The sequence below is a fragment of the Manacus vitellinus genome, unplaced genomic scaffold, assembly GCF_001715985.3.
Source record: "Manacus vitellinus isolate BGI_N305 unplaced genomic scaffold, ASM171598v3 scaffold_151_pilon, whole genome shotgun sequence".
Taxonomy (NCBI): Eukaryota; Metazoa; Chordata; class Aves; order Passeriformes; family Pipridae; genus Manacus; species Manacus vitellinus.
This window is the reverse complement of record NW_021939076.1, coordinates 16639-32636: the sequence shown is the minus strand read 5'-3', so window position 1 is coordinate 32636 and position 15998 is coordinate 16639. Positions and strand designations below refer to the sequence as shown.

The 15998-nt window shown below is 61.2% G+C and overlaps 1 protein-coding gene across 1 annotated transcript in view; it reads right to left on the bottom strand.

Annotated features, from left to right (window-relative positions):
- Nucleotides 1-15998, bottom strand: part of LOC103762600 (dedicator of cytokinesis protein 2) — a 49352-nt gene that overhangs the window by 29191 nt on the left and 4163 nt on the right. Inside the window, exons 11-28 of the mRNA XM_029958417.1 lie at nt 15192-15267; nt 14974-15053; nt 14597-14722; nt 14386-14510; nt 13554-13652; nt 13047-13119; nt 12594-12697; nt 9936-10125; nt 8887-8984; nt 8670-8759; nt 8041-8141; nt 7682-7816; nt 4284-4395; nt 3455-3525; nt 2954-3060; nt 2651-2778; nt 2143-2193; nt 924-1019 (exon numbers count right to left, since the gene is read on the bottom strand). Of these exons, the coding sequence (XP_029814277.1) occupies nt 924-1019; nt 2143-2193; nt 2651-2778; nt 2954-3060; nt 3455-3525; nt 4284-4395; nt 7682-7816; nt 8041-8141; nt 8670-8759; nt 8887-8984; nt 9936-10125; nt 12594-12697; nt 13047-13119; nt 13554-13652; nt 14386-14510; nt 14597-14722; nt 14974-15053; nt 15192-15267 (1862 nt within the window). The remainder of the gene's footprint in view (nt 1-923; nt 1020-2142; nt 2194-2650; nt 2779-2953; nt 3061-3454; nt 3526-4283; nt 4396-7681; nt 7817-8040; nt 8142-8669; nt 8760-8886; nt 8985-9935; nt 10126-12593; nt 12698-13046; nt 13120-13553; nt 13653-14385; nt 14511-14596; nt 14723-14973; nt 15054-15191; nt 15268-15998) is intronic.

The window sequence follows — 15998 nt, the reverse complement described above, 5'->3', positions numbered from 1 at the left end:
GCCCCCCCATCACCCCTCACCCCATCACTGCTTGGCACAGCCCCCATGGTGCCTTTGGCTCTGGCTGCCCCAGGCCTTGAGTCACACAGCCTGGGAACGAGGGCGAAAAGCAGGGTGGAAGCCAGTGTGACCCTGTGTGTCCCTCCTGCCCGAGTCACGGCTGCATCACACCCCGGTGCCGAGATCCGGGCACGGCACAGCTGAGATCCGGGCACAGCCCCGGTGGCAGAGCTGCTGCTCTGGATGCCCACACCTCCCCCGGCACGGCACGGAGCGTGGCACGGCACAGCATGGCAAATCCCTTCTCTGGGCTCCCAAAACACAGGCTCTGCACACCCAGTGACCCAACACAGAGCCTGGGTCTGTCACCACGTCTCCATCGGAGCTCCTGAGCCCCCACTGGCCCCAGCTCTGTCCCCTCCCTCCCATCACTCCCAGTGCAGCTGCTCCATGTGCTCTGACCTGCTTCCCCTCCCATGTGTCCTGGCACGTTCCTCACACATGTTCTTGGAATGTAAACTGTGATGGTTCACCAGGTCCATTACTTGTTTTCCAGGGAATGCAGCCCAAACCCCTCATTGCTTCCAAAATGGGCTTCCTGCACCTCTGACCCCTGACCACTCTTCCCAATGCCCCTGCTGCTCCAGCCCTGCTTCCATCACAGCTCTGGCTTCCTCCTTTATCCCGCTGTGGTACACCCCCATACATCCAGCCCCAGCCCAACACACCCTGCTGCAGCCCTGCTCCCCTGCATTCCACTGGGCACATCCCTGGCATCCAGCCCCATCCCACTGGGTACCACTGGCAGAGCCAGCAAGGAGCAGTGCCGCTCACCTGCACCAGATCCCCAAACCAGCAACACCTCATTCCTCTCCCACACGGCCCAAAGGGAAGTGGTGTGGCCACGGCGCAGTGGGACTCACCCTCAGTGGGTTCTCCCGGTCCAGGACGATCACCCTGCGAGTGACTGTGTGCAGCAGCCGCTCCAGGATCACCTGGATGTGCTTCTTCACCCACACCTGCAAGGTAAGAGGTGTCAGGGCCATGCCAGGGCACATCCCACCTGCAGGGCACATCCCAGCTGTGGGGCACATCCCAGCTGTGGGGCACAGCACAGCTGTGGGACACATCCCAGCTGCAGGGCACATCCCAGCTGCGGGGCACAGATGGCACAGCACAGCTCATTTGATCCCCATGCAAAGGCTGGTGGCATCAGGGTGGCAAGATGGGAACGGGGCCTGATCCGGGGTCGGAGTCAGAGCACAGCAATGTGCTCTGGTGTAAACACAGAACTCAGGATCTCTGTGCAGCTCAGCCCCATACACCTCCTGGCAAAGTGGCCACCTGGCTGGGGACAATGGGAACAGCTGGGGACAGCTGGGAGTCACAGGGATGGCCACATTGGCACTGAGCAGGCAAAGGTGGGTTCAGCTCACATGGGGTTGAAGTGAGTGCAGAATCCTCCCCTGAGAGAGTCCCACTACCCTCTTCATAAAGGCTATTTTAGATTTGAAAGTTAAGCCCAAAACGAGACATTTCACCACAATTTCTGAGCTTTCCCTCCCACTCCTTGGCTTCCCAGTGCCGTGGGGGTCAAACAGCCACCACGCCCTCCCAGGACACGGTGCAAATGTTCACCTCGGTTCCCACAACACCAGTCACTGCGCTTCAGGTGTGAGATCTGTGTCATCTCCCAGGGGTCCCTGAAAGGGACTCCAGAGCAGAGAGCAGCCGGGAAGGACAGGATCAGAGGAAGGGTCCTGCCAGCACTGAGCCCTGCACGTTCCCAAAGTGCTGGGAATGGCACTGCCAGAAGTAGCCACACGATGTCCCGTCACCCGACCCGGCTGTAGGAGGGCTGGGCTGGCAGGCAGGGACAATGATGGGCTCACCAGGGGCAGGGACACGGCCGATGTGGCTGCAGGAAGGCAGGGATGGACGGCAGCCCCAGGAAGCACAGGGAGAGGAGGACAGCTGCCAAAATCTGGGCATGCAGAGACATTCCCCACCCGGGGGGACTCAGGTGACCACGCAGGGTTTGTCACCACAGCCAGATGCAGACAAGCCCTTCCCAAAGGCTCAGGGTCACCTGGACCCTTCCTGCCATCCACCACATGCTGAGGCTGCTGGAGGGACACTCACCAGCTCCACGTCCCCGCGGTCCTTGTCCCGTGCTCGCAGCTCCTCCGCGCTCTGCAATCACAGCGCCCCAGGAGCTGGACTGAGACCCTGCAGGGACGGCCCCGGCCCCCCCAGCCCACCCTGGATGGGCCACATTTGGGTGGGCAGGCACCCACATCTTCTTCCTCCCTGCCCTCACCTCCTCCCTGGCCTCACCTTCCCCCCTGCCCTTGCCTTTCTCCCAGCTCTGCAGAGCCAGCAATGTCCCCCCATCCTCAGGTCAGTGCAGTCCCTGAGCTTGGCAGCCCCTTCCTGACTCATGGGAATGGAGGGGAACCCACTAGAGACTCGCTGAGGTGGAAACCAGCAGGTTTTTGCCCCATCCTGGGCAGGTTCCTGCTGGGACAGCAGCACCCACAGTCCCCTGTATGACTACGGTCAGCTCCGACTATATTGTGGCCAGGAATTTGTGCTTAACCCCACTCAGAGGGATTTGGTCAGGTCACTGGCCAGACAATTCCTGAGTTACCTTCTGGGCCTGGTACAGCACCTCCAGGATGCTGCTGAGCAGCTCGATGCAGGCGTCCTCCTCCTCACCTGCCTGGATCAGCTCCTGCAGGATGGGCAGGGCCGCCTGCAGCACCAGTTCCCGGCACTCTGAGGGGGAGAGGGGGGCACAAAGATGAGGCAATTGCCCCCCCTCTGTGGAGACACCACAGGCATGGGCCAGAGGAGGTGTCCCTCTGCAGGGAATTGTCCCCATTCTGTGCCACAGCCCGCAGGTGAGCTCAGCAAGGGCTGTGTCACCAGGACCCCTCATGCCCCCTCTCACCGTGGGACTGGAAGACTCTGCTGCTGGCGATGTGGGTCAGGGACTGCAACTTCTGCTTCAGCAGGCGCTGGGGTGGCAGGTTCCCCACAAAGTCCCGCAGCACAGCCCTGCCGTTGGGACAGGGGTTAACCCCGGACCCCCAGGCTCTGCTCAGGATGGGGCTGCTGGGCGGGGGGAGCCCCTCGATGGGGCACAGCCATGTGGGGCAGGATGGTCCCAGAGGGCAGCCACAGACAGTGCAGGCACCCAGCATACAAACCCCACCTTAATTCCCAAAACACACCCAGCTGGGGCTCAGCCCCTGCCCCAGCACAGGCAGCTGCTAAAACTGAGCAAACCCCTCCCATTACTGCACTGGGAAGGGCATCAGGAGACCCAGACCCCTCCACTTGCCCTCATTCAGCTCTGGGTCGGACACAGGGACAGAGGGGGCTGTGGCAGGTGCTGAGCATGACACAAGGGTGGGAACGGGGTGGGACAGGACAGGGACAGGGACCCTACCCCAGTGCAGAAGAGTCAAAGATCCCAAACACGTCCTCGAGAATGGAGGGCAGGTACTTGAGGGCTGCTCCCTGCAAAGAGACCGGAGAGCTGCCGGCACTGACCCAGCACCGAGAGGCGACACGGGCAGGGCACCCACGGCCCCCCTTCCCAGCCATCGCACGTGAGGGGGGCTGTGGCCACAGGGGTTCAGGCAGGGATGGAACAAAACGGTCTTAAAGTCCCTTCCAACCCAAACCATTCCCTGATTCTGTGATTCTACAAGATCGGAGTATCGATCCGTGTTCAGATGGGAGAGGGGATAAGGAGCCCCTCTGCTCCATGGGGATGACTGTCCTGTTGGCCTTCAAGCGCCTTTTTTTCCAGTTAGATCAGTTTATATGGGAATATCCAAGAATGTCATGACATAGTTAGGCATAGGAGCTGTCCCAGGGCTACCACACGTCCCCATCTGCAGATGGGGTCCCCACCCTGCAGAGCCTCTCTCCAGCTGGGAGACCACGGGTGGAGAGTGTGGTCCCACTGCCACTGTCACAGCACCCCTGACCCATCGCCCAGACCAGCTCTGCTCCCTTCAGCACCATGTGCCAGCCTCATCCTGGCTGCAGGGAACAGGGCCAGACCAGCTCCGGGATGGGGATAAACCCCAGGAGTCCTCCCCAGACCCCCTTCCCAGCCAGTGTCACCCTGACATGGGCACAGCCAGTGTCACCCTGATGTGGGCACAGCCAGTGTCACCCAGCATGGGCACAGACAGCACCTGGCCCGGGCACCCTCCATCCCACCACACAGCAGAGCTGAGCCTTCCCAGCACCTCCCAACACTGTACCTGGGAGAGCAGAGTGGGACCCTCCAGTGGGGACTCCATCAGCTGGTTCAGGGCAAGGAAGAAGCGCTGTAAGGAGCGCTGGAACTGGGCCGTCTCCTTCCCCCCGTAGAGCCTGCAATGGCCAGATCACTGTGCTGTCACTGCACTGCCACCCTGCTGCCTTCCCCAGCACCACCTGCCTCTGCTCGGGGGTCACCTGCCATCCCAGTTAATTACACTCTTCCATGAACGTTTGCCATGGCTGGATCTAGTAGTGAGCCCTGGCACAGCCACTGTGTTGGCACTGTCACTGCCCCGGCACAGCCACAGGTCCTGGCGACAGGGCGCAGCTGCCACCAGTAACAGCACAGTCCTGGCAGCAGCCACTGCCCTCCAGTACAGAGCCACAGTCCTGGCACAGCCACTGCCCCAGTACAGCCTCAGACCCACTCACATGAGCACTTTATTTTTTTGACAAGCCTAATTTCTGTGATTTCGCACCCCAAATCCCTCTCGGAGAAGGTTGGCACTGTCCCACTTGAGCAGGAGCCTCCTGAGCCCTCCCCCCCGCCCTCCATGACCTGCAGGACCAGAGCAAACCAAATGGGGGGAATTCAGCTGTGGAATGTGCAAAACTGCAGGGAAACTGCCGAGCTACAAAGCAGAGGTGCGATCATAGGAATTAAATCACTGCAACAGGCTGTGTTTGAGGTAATTCCCCCATCACTGACACCAATCACAGTCAGCTACGTGGTAGGAGTAATTATCCAGCCACCAGCTATGTAAGGAAATCCGGGAATTATGGAATAGTTTGGGTTGGAAGGGACCTCAAAACCCATCCAGTCCCACCCCCTGGCATGGGCAGGGACACCTTCCACCAGAGCAGGCTGATCCAAGCCCTGTCCAGTCTGGCCTCAAAATCTGCATGGACTGCAACAAATCCATGTTGACCACGATTCACTCAGGAAGGGTCAGGGAGGTTCCTGGGAAGGGATATCCTGGGTCCTGGGAAGGGATGTCCCGCCCATGAGCTCCCACAGCCCAGGTCACAGTGAGAGCACAGCAGTTGTGATGACCTTTGGAGACCCCAGCAATGTCCCCGTGGGAGAGGTCTGGGGGGATACACAGCAGCTGTGGGGTCCCTGGCTGGGAGCTGGGGCAAGGGGCCAGGTCCCTTCTAGGGCGAGGCGTGGAGCGAGGAGAGGGAGCGAGAGGCCCATTAGGGGGGCTGGCAGAGCCCATGAGGGGGCTGGAGGTGGGCTCTGCTGCAGGAACCAGGGGCTGTGCGAGGCCGGGCGAGGGGACCATGAGCTGCAGGTGGCTGTGGAGGGGTGACACCAGCTCACCCTGCTGACAGCAGAGCAGGGTGAGCCCTGCAGGGACGGCAGGTACTGTGCAGGAAAAGCTTTGCTGCCCTCAGTGGTGGCCCAAAAGCAGAAGCAGCTGGAGGAACCAGCAGGGAGGAAGCAGCAAGTGGGAGACCGTGTCACGACAGCGCCGTCACCCACCCCACTGCCCACAGCTGCCTCCACACGGGTGCTGGGGGGACCTGAGGGGACATGGAGTGTCCCAAGGTGGAGAATGGGGCTTGATCGTCCTCACAGCACCCTGGGCTCCTCGCAGGAGCTGTGGGTGCTGCTCGTCCAGCTCCAGTGGCAGCACACGCAATCCCAGACCCGGCAATCTGCAGCGACTGACTCCAATTACAACCCAGTTCCTGCCGATTACAGACTGTACAAATTGCAGCACGTTCAGAGCACTTAGAGGATCTGAGGACCCCGTGTTATTGCGTGTTGAGATCGCTGAGATAAAGGGAAACCGAATAAAATGGCTAAATGTCCTCAGGGATGTTTCTGTTCCAGGCAAACTCATTCACGGGGCTGTTTGCAAATGCACCACGTAATTAATTTCTTATGCCAGGAGCTCAGTAAGCCAGGAATCTGCTCTGTGTCCTCACACATGAGGGAAAAGCAGGTGTGATGCTGGAGCACCCCAGAGCCCTGGAGCCATGAATGGTGCCCTGGGAAGGGCAGGCAGGGGAGGTGGAGAGGACAGGCAGGGCTCAAGGCAGCTCACACGGCGAGGACAGAGCGAGGCAAAGTGAGGTGTGAGGGTTCCTGGGGTGCCGGAGTCCCGACACAGCTCCTCACTGCCGGTGGGGTTCAGAGCACCAGCGGGGACCCCGACACAGCTCCTCACTGCCAGTGGTGTTCAGAGCTCCATCAGGGACCCCGACACAGCTCCTCACTTCCAGTGGGGTTCAGAGCTCCATCAGGGACCCCGACACAGCTCCTCACTGCCAGTGGGGTTCAGAGCTCCATCAGGGACCCCGACACATCCCGGGCTTGGGGCAGAGGACGCAGAGCCCCTGCTCCCCTGAACACAGCAGCCTGCCAACTGTGGCCCCTGCACGTGGGGTGATCCTGCTGCTCTGGGTGCCAGCCCGTGCCCACCACAGGCGGGGGGCCCTCCCCGTGTGTGGGGGGGCCCCGCACTGCCTGTTGTTCCCTCGGGACACTTCGGCTTTCGGTGTCATGTACGTGGAACGAAAGAGGAACGTCACTGGCTTTTTCTGGTAACACTGATGGTCATGTTCTGTTTTCCTCCTCTCCCACGCCCGCCCGGAGGAGGGCTGTTTGTCCCACCATGCAGACTGGGATGTGAACCCTGTGCCCACGGGCAACAAGTGAAACCAGGTCCTACGAAGACTCTGGAGGTGCCAGGGGAGGGGGGTTTTGACTTTGTCCTCAGCAGGAACAGGGAGCCATTGAGGCTCCCAGCCCCCTGCACTGCTCATCACAGGTGGGTTTGGGTTGGAAAGGGCTTCACAGACCATCCAGTTTTAGCCTCCTTCTATGGGCAGGGACACATCCCACTAACCTTGCCAGTGCAGTGCTGGCTGTTCAGGGGCACAGGCTGCTCGGGACATTTTGCTATCTCCAGCGTGGGAGGATTTCAAGAGCTCATTGGAAACCCCCCAGAGTCACTACAGGGCACACAGGGCATTTGGGATTCCCAGTGAGTGGATTGATCTCTCCTGCCCTGAGAGGGATGGCACTGCCCACCCCCACACCAGACCACCAACACTCCAGCAGCAGCCAGAGGACGGGATGGAGCTGAAAATGGCCAGAATCTTCAGGGAGAGGATTCACAGTGATAGAGGAGCGTGGCTGGGGACCAGCTGACGTGGCAGCATGGCAGCAGTGTGCCAGAAGCGGCGGCTGCCACCCCGGGTGCCACAGCAGCAGCACCAGGTGGGTCGAGGTGCCAGTGCCACAACCCTGGGACTGACAGCACCGGCACCGTTCCTGCAGCACAGAGACCCCCTTCCTTCCCTCCCTCCTGCAGACCCCATGGCCAGGGACCAGGCTCCGGGGGGCACGGCACCGGGAGCACTGGGAGCCATTGCCAGCACTTACTGGGCAAAGAGGCGCCGGGAGCGGACGATGAACTTGAAGATGTACTCCAAGGCCTTGAAGGTGCGCGGGAGGGGCTCACAGGGCTGGCCCTGCCCCGCCTGCTCCACGTACTGAGTCAGCACCGAGAGCAGCTTCCTGCGGGATGGGACGTGTGTGCCAGGGACCGGCAGGTTTCACGCCTTGGCTGAAGCCGGGCTCAGCTCCGACTGTGGCCTCCAGCATCCCAGTGCCATCCCTCCCTGTACCCACTGTCTCAGTCCACCCCTCCCCGTGGCCAGCTGTCCAAGCCCCCGCCACCCACCCCCAATTCCAGCTGTCCCAGCCCATCCCTCCCTGTCCCATGGCCCCCAGGAACGCACTTGTAGGCGAGTGTGGCACTGAAGTGCTGGCAGATATAGGCCTCCAGGACTGTGTTGAAGTGCTGGAACTTCCTGTCAGCCACCAGCCCCACGATGAAAACCTGGGGGCAGCCAGCAGAGGCATAGCTGGGTCTGGGCAGTGGGATGCCTGGAGGCAGCCGGGTGCCAAAGTGGCATCGACCCCTCGTGGGAGCTGCTGGGGCCACCAGAGTCCCCTGCACGCCTGCCCAGCCTGTTAGGATAGACAGACCCCCGAGGTGGAAAGCCCACCATGAGCCCCAAGCCCAGGTGGCCACAGGGATTCTTCATGGCCAGAACTTGCAGCACCACCAACCCCGGGTGTCCCACAACAGCCACCCTGACCCCCACCCTTCCCTGGTCCCCTCACCAGGGTCACTCTTGTCTTGGTGTAGGAGAAATGCCCTCGAATCCTGCTGGGATTGTCCCCTGGAGGGACAATGTTCCCCACAGCCACAGCCCTGCCCCGTGCCAGGTTGGTGGGACACAACCTGAGGCACTGCACAGCTCAGAGCACAGCTGGTCAGCTCGGACCAGTGAGCCCCACTGCTCCAGTCCCACCCCCTGCACTGGTGGGGGCTCAGACCCACATTCTGCACCGTGGGACTCACCAGAGCATCAAAGACAAGTGTGTCATAGACATCTGTGTCCGAGTGCTCCATCATGATGGAGAACAGGGCATCCAGTGTGTCCTGGAGGAACTGGGGGGGCAAGAGGGCCGTGAGGGCTTGAGCACTGACCCCAGCGTGGCACCGGACCCAGCTCTGGGCGTGGGGAGGCTGCGGGTGCAGGAGCAGGAAAGGAGATGGGGGCAGGTCCTGGCTGTACCTTGATGACCTCCCCTCCATCCACGTTCATCAGCTTCTGGAGGTTCCCGCGGAGCAGGCTGGGCTTGGAGCGCCACTTCAGCAGCCCCAGCAGGTTCACTGGGCAGGAGGAAGGGGGCAGTCACTGACAGACTGACAGACCCCAGTGTTACCAACCCCTGGCTCCCCATCCCACCTTCACTAACAGATCCCAACCTCAGTGACCCCTGGCTCCCTGTCCCACCCTCACTCCCCAGGGCAGCCATAATCCCGCCGGGAGCAGCTGGAACCTCCCAGCCTCCCCCTACAACCACTGCTCAGTGCTGAAAGCTCCCGATGCCAGAGCCACAAAAGCACAAACTCAGCTAAACAGGTCGTGGCCGTGGGAGCCGAAATTGTGCTGCAGGAAGGGAGTGAATGGGGCCGCCTTGGCCCCCAGCCCCCTGCGCTGACCCGCGGGGACCCCGACCCGCAGGCACGTGTCACCGTGTGCTCCGTGCCTCCAGTCCCCACAGCGAGGCCGTTGTGTCAGGCACTTCACCCGGAGTGGGATGGGCCATTCCCATCCTCCAGCCTCGTAGCAGGAAGGACTGGACCCCGGCATTTGCACGGGCCCTTCCCCTGAGCAAGGGGCGTGAGTCTCTGCCAAGGGGAGATGTCTGTGCCAAGGGGGCACAAACACTCTTGGCTGCCCTGACCTGTGCAGAGCAGCCCTGGCCTGGAAACTCCCCCCGGCTAACCCAGAAATGGGGTTTAAGCCATTGAGCCCCAGTTCCCACATCAATTTCAAAGGAAGGTCATGAAGGCTCCAACAGTGATATTCAAGTGGGAATTCTGCTCACTGCTGCTCCTCTCCCCTTGGAAACAGCCTTGGCCATTCTGACTGTGTCCCAACAGTAACTGTGCTCACTGTTCCCACTCTCCCAGTGTTTCTGGTGTCTTCAGCACACTGTGCTGGTGCAACGGGCACTGGAGAGCCAAATGCTGGGAGAAGTATGGTCCAGTGGGTGGGAACACCACCTGGGAGGGGGCACAGCCCTGCCACCCCCACCGCGGGGAGCCAGCACTCACCGTTCTGGGTCAGCTTCGTGGAGCAGACGAGTGTGGAGATTTGGAAGCTGTCCCGGGCTGACACGGTTAAGCCTGACGCGGCCCCGCTCACACGGAAGGAGGAGCCAGAGAGGAGCTTCGACTCCGACAGGTTCCGCTCGGAGGGCAGGGACAGGTACGCGCTGGCATCCTCCAGCTTCCTGCTGTCACCCTGCGAGGCACAGCACATGTCACCCTGGGGAGCACAGCCCGGGAGCTTCCTAATCCAAGGGGGTAATTACAGCTCCTGGGAGTAACTGGCTCCCCAACACTGATTTCAACAGAGCATCCCACAAAGCTGCTCCCTAAGGGGCTCTGCGGGGACCCTGCTCAGCCGGGAGAATTGGCTTGGAGAGATACCAAATCCCAGCCCGTGCCACGCAGGAGGACACGAGAACAGGCAGCAGAGGTGTGGGGGGAGGCTGGTGACACAGAGAAGTCTGAATCTGGGAATGAAACACACCTGAGCACTGCTTTGGGGATGGACACACAGCAGGACACTGACACAGGGTGGGAAACCAGCATGGAGCAGGACACTGACACAGATCAGGACAACGACACAGATCAGGACAACACACAGATCAGGACACCGACACAGATCAGGACAATGACACAGATCAGGGTAATGACACAGATCAGGACAATGACACAGATCAGGGTAATGACACAGATCAGGACAATGACACAGATCAGGACAATGACACAGATCAGGACAGTGACACAGATCAGGACACTGACACAGATCAGGACAATGACACAGATCAGGGTAATGACACAGCTCAGGACAACAACATAGATCAGGACAGTGACACAGATCAGGACACTGACACAGATCAGGACAATGACACAGATCAGGACACTGACACAGCTCAGGACAACAACACAGCTCAGGACAACAACCCGGACCAGGACACCACCCAGGCACCCGGCACAGCAGGTCCCACAGTATCACCATCACCAGTCCAATGTCTCCCACCTGCATGAGCACGCTGGGGCCTTCACAGCCACAAACCAGCCTGTTTCTGAGTCCCCTACTCTAAGTTGAAAATGTAATTGATGTTATGTCCAGAAGGACTCACTGGGGTGACTCTGAGTGACCCTTCCCTGCTCTTTGGCCACCCTGGGACGTGGGGGATGCCCAGAGCTGGCCAGACGTGCAGTGATGGGCTGCAGCTCACACATGGCAGCAGAACATCCATCCTCCCCTGCCTGCTGCCTCGCAGGGTGAAACCCCTCCTGCTGAAGGTCAGATGAAGGTGAAAGAGCTGTTTGCTGTTGGCTTTCCCCCTCCAGCACACCCACAGTGAGCAGTCAACATGCGGGAGCCCAGCGTTCCTTCCAGGGCTGAGCCCGTGCAGGGAAAGCTGGCTGGAGTTCAGACCAGCCGGAGATCAAGAGGTCTGAGCAGCTAAAAGCCCAGCTAAAAGCCTGTCACTCACATTCCTCTGGCAAACAGAGATGAAAAGATGAAATAGCTTCTGACTCCCAGAATCCAGCCCCAGTGTCTTCTGGGAAGAGCTGGAGTCAGCCGGGGAGAGTGTGGAGTGGGGCAGGATGTGGTGGTTCAGGGAGGGCAGCCACAGCCCTCTGAGGGGAACAGGGACCCGGGGGGAAGTGGGGGGGCTTGGTCTCCCAGGAGAGGGGTGTGCAGGGTTTGATCTTGTTGTCACAGCCAGCACTGGCAGGTCCTGAAGGTGCCCAGTGCTCTGCTGCAGAGAGGACAGTCCCTGGAGAGCCAGGGACCAGAGCCAGTGCTGCAGGCCACAGCAGCGTTAAAGAATTTGGGTCTTTTGCCCAAAAAAAGGCTGGGAGGAGGGACACAATAATGATTTCAAATGTGCAGGAGCCTTGGGGAGGAACAGCATGGTCTGTCCCTGTCCCCAGCTGCCACAGCAGGTGGAAGGAGATCAGCTCATCCCAAAGAGATGCAGGACCTGGGAAGGGACATGGCTCTGCCTGGAGAAAACATGGTCACGTTGTCAAAATCAGGGAGGACTCCAGTGCAGTAGCCCAGGGGTGGGGGGGTCAGGTTATCCCCTGGGGACATTGGAGCCCCATGGCTGGGGAGAGACCCCAAAGCAGTGCTGGCATGTGGGGTAAGAGCCCTGAGCTCCCCTGGGCAGCAGGGCCCGGCTTATGCCTCCCACTCCCCTGGACACAGCCGGCCCCAGTCCAGGGAGGGGACACCAGGCGAGGGGGGCAGCGCCTCCTGGGTCCCTTCACATCGGAGCCGACTGCGTTTTTCCCAAATGAACAGTGACTTTCCCTCCCCACACCCTCCCTCTGCTCTCTCGGAGCAAACGAGTGCAGTGCCAGGGCTGGTGAAATCAGGTGAAGCACAGCCACACCACGGGGACGTTTCCTCCCCATCACAAACATTTAAATCACCTTTTCCCAAACGAAACTTGTCATTGCAGGGGAGCAGCACAGGGATTGGAGACACGGCGTGTAGGAAGCCCCCGCCACCAAGGGCAGTGAGGACGAGGAGGGAGGAAGGGAGGGGGGCACTGGAAACCCTCGGGGACTCTGGATGCATGCCACCGTCACGGCGGCGTGGGCAGGGGCAGGGGTGGGGACCCTGGCCCCAGGAGCGCTGCCGTCCTGCAGCCCCCCGTTCCAGGGGCTCTGTGGCCCCCGTACCTTGTACAGCACCAGGTCGTGCTCCCCGTCCCGCAGGGTGGTGCCGTCGGGGCGCATCAGCCTCACAAAGGCCACGGAGAAAATCCGCTCGCTCCGGTCCTTGGCTGGGGGGGACACACAGGGGAGAGCTGAGGGGGGGTCAGAGGGGACAGGGGACACATCCTGGGTAGGGAAAGGCAGTGATGAGGGGGGTCCTGCCCTCCCGGCAGCCAGAGACACCCAGGGAGGAGGCAGGCAGGGCTGGGGCAGGCAGGGCTGGGCAGGCAGGCAGGGCTGGGGCAGGCAGGGCTAGGTGACGGCTTCTGTCACCTGCATGAATTTCGGAGGACCCACGATGTACCCCCCATGGTACGAGGCAAGGACGCCCCACGGGACCCTCCTGTCCCAGCCCACCCCCACTGCAGCCCCTCTGGGAATGTCCATGGAGGAAGGCCGAGAGCAGGGGACACTCACAGTCACTGGAGGAGCGATGGCGGAAGGTGAACCTCAGGTGGGTCCTGTGGACATCCTCGATGGGAACAGCGATCTAAGGGGGAACGTATGCCCAGCTGAGGGCAGGGGGCCACAGGCTGAGCCCACAGCCAGGCAATCCCCCTCTGTGCCCGGGCAAGGGCTGTGCTGGATTGTCCACTGCTGCAAACCAGCCCCACATCCTTCCCCATAAACCAGTGAGGCTGAGCTGGGGGCACTGGGGGCTGGGCAGGGCTGGTCGTGCCCATACTTGGGACTCCCCACTCAGCACTGCTGGTCACTCTGGGTCTCCATCCAGGAGTCGTGCCATGACACCATCAGCATCTCCATTCTCCCTGACATGGGGACCAAGGACTGCCTCCAAAAAGCCAGCCCGGACAGGGACCCCTGCAGCAGTGGGATTCTGCGGTGCAGAAGGAGCGGGGGCCACAGCCTGGGGGGGTTGCAGGGTCATCCCACCCCGGGCCCCACCCCCTGGGGCTCCCAGACCTTCAGAGTCTCCATCCAGCGCTGGTGCCGCTGCTGGTAGTAGACGACGGAGCGGTAGTGGCTGGTGGGGCTGTCCCCCGCGCCCGCCTGGATCACGTTCTGCCGGGGGGACACGCCTCGGGGTCAGCCCAAACAAGCTTGCAGGGAGGAAGGATTTCCACCCCCTGCCAACCTGGACCACCCCCGAGACCCCTGCCCACACCTCCTGGCACAGGTGCCCCTTTACCATAACCCAGCTGGCACTGGAATGTCTTTCCAGCTCTCCCTTCCCCGCCAGGCGGGAGGGGCAGCGAAAGGTATCCGTGTCCCCATCCCCTCCACTTCCACCAGGCCTAGTGCCACTTCCAAAGGGACTGTGACCCCCTGGGCGTGCCAGGGCTTGGCCTCCATTGCCCTGTGGGGAGGGCACTATCAGGATGGAGATGGATGCTATGCCCCCAGACCAGTCCAGCCAAGCCCACAACAATTCCAGCCCGTTCCTCAGGGGCCAGGTGAGAATTCATGTGAGAACACCTGGGAAGAGACAAGGAGGGCGGGATGACCTGGCTCTGAGCCCCCTGCCCTTCTGCCAGCCCCCAGCTCTTCCACTCCCACCTCTGCAGTGTCATGCCTGGGCACTGGGGGTGGCCAAGGGTCCTGGCTGTCCCCAGGGGAGGATGATTTCCTCTCTATCCCTCCACAGCACTTTTGCAGATCTTTATTCTATTCCCAGATCTCTGTTCTGAGCAGCTCCAGGGGCTCCTCCAGCTGGTTGTGCTACAGGAGCTGCTGGCTCTGCCCGAGGTGGGGTGACACAGGGGACAGTCCTGGGCCTGCCCCACATCTGCCATACCTGCACCACATTTCCTGCCTCGTCGCAGACACACACAGTCACCTCCACGTTCTTCTGCGTCTTCTTGTTCCCCTTGTCAAACTCACCCTGCACCAGCGTCAGGTAGATGTCGTTCCTGACGTCACCTGGGGGGACAGTCCCATCAGCCAGGTCCTGAGCCCCCGCTGGGACCCCCAGGGATCCCCGGGGTGGTGCCTCGCCCCCCACTTGCCTGGCATGATGACCTCCGGGTAGCCCAGCTTGCGAGCCACCACCGTGCTGCGATCCACCAGGTGAGGGTGGTCCTTCCGCACCTGGCTCAGGTCTCCCCACAGCATCTTCAGGGACACCCAGAGCCCTGTGGGGACCACAGCAGCTTTTCAAGGGGTGGCAGTAAGAGCTAGGGCAGCCCAGGGCCAGCCAGGAACCGCAGTGAGTCCCCAGCCCTGCAGGACATGGCCTGAGGGCTGCCCCACGTGCAGGCAGGTGGGTCCCTGAGCACAAGCAGCAGCTGCAGGGCCAGGTGGATGGCCTGGGGAGGGGTCTCACTTCACTCCCCACCACAGTGCACAGTGGGCACAGGAGACACTGGGGACACAGGCTCTTTACCTTGTCCCTTGTGGTTGTTGTCCTTCCCCTCCACTGCCTTCCGGATCATGTTGTGAAGAAAATCACTGTCAGCAGCCACCCTGGAAAAGCCATATTTATGGGAAAAACCTTTTCTCTTTGATCCTCACACCTCTTGTCCCCTTGCAGTCAGGGTCCTGTGCCAGCCAGGCCCTGGAGTGCTGCCCCCCTGCCCGCTCCCCCCCGCCCATGGGGCTCACAGGTGGACAGGGATGAAGTGCTGCTTGTCCTCGTCGCTGTCACACGTCCCCTTGGTGATGTCGGTGATGTCCATCACTGCAGTGACACAGAGATGGCACTGAGGGGTGGCTGCAGGGGAACAAGCACCCCCAGCCCCGTGGGTCCCATTCCCATGCCAAACCCTTCCAGAGCCAGCACCCAGGAGAGCTTTGTCCTGTCTTGCAGCCACAGCATCACCTGTGCCCCCGACAGTGTCCCTGCTGTGCCCTACAGGGAGCTCCTCCTGCCCCACTGAGACCTCTCTGGCACCTGCCAAGCTGTATGGGCTCTGGGCAGGGAAAAGCCTGCCTGGCTCCATGAGGGACATGTGCTGATGACATGGCTGGGACCTGTCAACCCAGCTGGGACCTGCTCCCCCAGCTGGGACCTGCCATCCTGGCACAGCTCACCCATGGGGAATGCTCTGGGGGTCTGAGCAACACCAGCATCATCTCCAGCACAGGGCAGAGTCAGAACCAGGGTCTCACACCAGAGTCCAGTGTCCCCTCTGTGGCCTCTGGGGATGGCATGGCCACCAACCAGTCATTGCAGGTGACCTCAGAGCTCTGGGACAGATCTTGGCCAAAACAAGCCATATCCAGAGCCTCTCCATTGCCCACGGATGAGGACTGGGGCAGGACAGGGCAGCAGGATAGTCCCTCTGCCCGGGGTGGTGGTACCCACTGCCATGTCCATAATTCCCCTGGAGATGTCCCTGACTGTGGTTCTGGCATGCCCTGAGCCAGGAGACATCAGTCATCTCACAGCAATGATCCACAGGGATCGAT